We start from the raw sequence: 3,647 nt of genomic DNA, 5'->3' as shown, positions 1-3,647 counted from the left end.
GGAACTTTAGCGGGCGTGCCGCAAAAGAAGACTTTTGGCCGACCTCACCGCGCGGCATCATTTCAACCGATCGACAATCACGGGTCTTACAAGCATTGCGTCGACCCCACAGCAAGCAAGCCCCTCAACAAGCACAAGGGGCACCGCGCCCATCATTGTGCACCCCAGCAAGGCCGCACGCCGTCGGCTGGCCGCGATTTTGCTTAGTCGGAGGTCTTTACATCAGCACCTGGCGATCAGGTGCGTGACGGTGCCGTGCGTTGGACTGGGGCGAGGTGGCGGTGATGTGGGATCGCCGTGTCGCCTGGATCCCCCCCAGGTGCCCTACACGCGATCGTGACAGCGTCGCATGCATATCTTGTGTTCGCGGGCAGCCTCTTCGCAGCGGCTTGTCGCAGATGCACCGCGAGCCTCAGGCAATAGGGTGCCTAGAGTGTGCGCGATCGAGCCGGCCGACTGGTTCGTCGCTCAAACCGGTCATGTTTCCTCATCCCTACGTTGCCGATAGCAGCAATCCACGCGAGAAATCGAGACTCACCCGTGTCACCCACATTCATCTGCTGCGCCCGCACAGGCCCGGAGCCTTTGCAAAGCGCGTTTGATAACATGCAGGTGAGAAATCCTTTGTTTGAATGAGGTCCTGTGGCCTCTCCTTTTGTGACGGGGCCTCCCGGCTCGGATCGTGTCCTCGGTTTTTGCAAGCGGCCTGCAGCCGCCGGGAGGGTCGCGACTTGACGAACATATATCTTGATGTTGATAGCACACAATGGCAGCTGACGTGAGTCGGCCCCGCAAGGCACCGCTCGGCGCCGCCCACGCCTCAGCCGTACCCTGGCCTCTGTTGTCGCCTCGAGATCGCGGGGGGGCCATCAGCAAGCCGCCGGCCTCCACGCCGCCCCTGCCAATCCCATTTGCACCGTTCAGGCGTTCCAGGAGCGGTACCTGCTCCTGGTGGACACGGCGTCCGACATGGACAGCACGCACAGCGACGCCAGCGAGGTGACGCACGAGTTTGTGCGCCGCCCCGGCAGCGGCCGCCGCAAGCAGCACGCGCCCTGGCGCTCCCCCTGGGACGCCAGCGTGCTCACCGTCTACTCAGGCCCCCCGTCCTCGGCCACCTCCAGCCCGATCAAGCCCAGCGCGAGCGCGGCCGCCGCCGCCGTCGCCGCGGCCGCGGCGGCGGCCGCCACGGCCCTCGACTGCGCCACACCATGCAGCGGCAGCGCCGCTGCCGCAGCCGCCGCCGCGTCGCGCCGCGGCAAGGGCAAGCAGGAGCTGTGCGGCCCTTGCTGCCACTGCGGCGCCAGCAGCAGCCCCCAGTGGCGCAAGGGCCCAAAGGGCAAGCCGATCCTCTGCAACGCCTGCGGCATCCGCTTCCTGCGCACGCGCTCACTGGGGAAGGTGACCCCCAAAAAGCGCCGCGGCCCCGCGGGCCCCTCGGCGGCCGGCGCGGCGGCCGCCAAGCGGCTCAGGCTCGAGGACAATGACGAGTCAGACAATGACGAGGACGGCCGCACCAGCTCCGGCGACGGTGGGCCCCCTGCCAGCCCAGCCGCCACGCGCCTGCACGCACGCATGCGTGCATGCATGCATGGGATCCGGTCGTTCCACAAGGGGGCCATGACCCATGGCTCTGAAAAGGCGTTTTTTCCTTCCAGCTGCCCTCTGAGTCGCCTGTCCCAGAACAGCCAGCCCTGCGTCTTGACCCCGCACCGCTGCTGCCCACCCGGCCCGGCCCCCCCACCGCAGGCAACCTGTATTCTCTTGAGGAGCTCCCGCCCCCAGAGGCAGACACCGAGGAGCCGACCGACGAGCCCCAGGATGACGTCATCGCCCTCCAGCTGGCGTCCTCCCCCCTGCAGCTGCAGCTGCGCGCCGCGGCCGCCGCCACGGCCGCCGCCGAGCGCGCCGCGGCCGAGGCCGCGGCGGCCAACGGCGGCTTCGGCGGCGGAGATCAGGCGGGCGGCCTCCTCAGGCAGGGGCAGCAGCAGCACTTGCAGCACGGGCAGCAGCAGGCGCTGCTGCTGCAGCAGCTGCTGCTCCAGCAGCAGCAGGCGCTGCTCGCGCCGGCTGCGGCCCCCTCAGCCTTTGCAGGCCAGCCCCTGCGGCGCGAGGGCCAGGGCAGCGTGCCCAATAGCCCCGCGGTGTCCCCCCTGCCGGCGCCCGCCGCCCCGGCCCCCGCTGCGGCGTGCGCGCTGGCGCCGGCCGGCTCCGCCACGCCGGCCGCGCTCGACCCGTCGCTCCGGCTCATGCTCGGCGGCGGCGCGGCGCTCGCGCGCGCGGCGTCGGCCGGCGACGACGCGGCGGGCGTGGTGGTCCAGCGCAGCCGCAGCAAGGGGCCTGCCAGCAGTGCCAGGACGCAGTGACACGCGCGCTGCGCCGCGCTGCGCCTGCGTTAAGGCCTCCGCCGTCGAGTGCACGGCGTCAGCTTGCACTGCCCCCCCCCTGTACAGTTTTGCCGACGGCTTCGGTCCCCCCTTTTGATTAAATGAGACGGCTGAGACGAACCCTCATATCGGCCGCGCGCGCCCGGCGTGCTCCCGCGCGCGCGCTGGCGCGCGCGGCCGCAGATGCGCGCCTTGACCCGCGCCCGCGCCGCGCGCGGCGCGGCCTGCTGGTGACACACGCCGCGCCGCACGCGGCGTGGGGGCCAGGGCGGCGCGCATTCACAGCACTGTGAGAGTCGCCGCGCATGGCGCCGCGCCTGGGTGGCTGTGCCTGGCTGCTGCCGACTCGGCTCCGGCCGCCGTCGGCGCATGCGACCGGGCCAGCGCGCCCTCAGTCACTGCTGAGCTCGCCTCCCCTCTTAAACCAAAGCGGCGGCGCCCCTGGCGGCCGCAAGACGCCCGCGCGCACGCCGGCCCGCGCCCCTGCGCAACGCCGGCTCGCGCGCGCACGCCCGCCGGCCGCCGGGCGCGTCGCACGCTTGGTTTGTTGGGCCGCGGCGTTGGTGAACCCACCCAATCAGCGCGCCCCGACGGGCTCACACGAGTCACCCTCGGGACAGAGCGCGCTAAAAGCACTTGCCCGGGTCGGTGGCTGGCGGGCCGGCCCGGCTGTCCATAGCCCCCAGGGCAGGGCTGCAGAGCGCACATGGCGGCGCCGGGCTTTGCTCTCGGGTGCCCAGAGCCGGCACCGGGTTGGAACCGCCCCGGCTCTCCCAGGGTCTTTTGCCACATGGGCAACCCAGGAAGCCCGCGCGCCGTCATAATAGCACCATCACGCACTTGTCTTACCCCTTTATTCCCCGCTTTGCGCCCGTGCTTCGCGCCTCCCCCCCCCCTCTGCACGCCGCCGCGCGCGCGCTCTCAACCGCTGCCGCGATTGGGCCCGCCGGCTGTGCACCCCCTGCTGTTTGCAGCACACCCCCCTCCCACAAGGCACGTGACGGCCCCCTTGCCCGCCCGCGGCCGCTCTTTCAGAACGCAAACCGGTACTGAGGGTCGCTCGTCGTCAAAGGCAGCGCTCCCGGCCGCGCGGCCGCAGCGCCCACGCCCGGCGCGGCAGCGCACGCAGGCTGTGCGCGCGGCCTTGGGAACCGCGCTTATTTCGGGCCGCACTGGCTTTTTGGATCCTTTGGCCCCTGGATCGATGGACGCCCTTGCAATAAACTGCACAGGCACCGCAGGCGGCAGCTGCAAGCGGCG

At 71.1% G+C, this 3,647-nt stretch overlaps 1 protein-coding gene across 1 annotated transcript; it reads left to right on the top strand.

Annotated features, from left to right (window-relative positions):
• Positions 1-606: 606 nt before the first annotated feature.
• MNEG_12958 (hypothetical protein) lies at positions 607-2,366 on the top strand (the record flags this gene model as incomplete). The annotated part of the gene is made up of 3 exons (XM_014038570.1): positions 607-612; positions 925-1,531; positions 1,750-2,366. The coding sequence occupies 3 exons, from the start codon at positions 607-609 to the stop codon at positions 2,364-2,366; spliced, it is 1,230 nt and encodes a 409-aa protein (XP_013894024.1).
• Positions 2,367-3,647: the final 1,281 nt, after the last annotated feature.

The sequence above is a fragment of the Monoraphidium neglectum genome (genome assembly GCF_000611645.1).
Source record: "Monoraphidium neglectum strain SAG 48.87 unplaced genomic scaffold scaffold03540, whole genome shotgun sequence".
NCBI lineage: Eukaryota > Viridiplantae > Chlorophyta > Chlorophyceae > Sphaeropleales > Selenastraceae > Monoraphidium > Monoraphidium neglectum.
The sequence above is the reverse complement of the archived record's forward strand: the minus strand, read 5'-3'. Positions and strand labels throughout refer to the sequence as shown.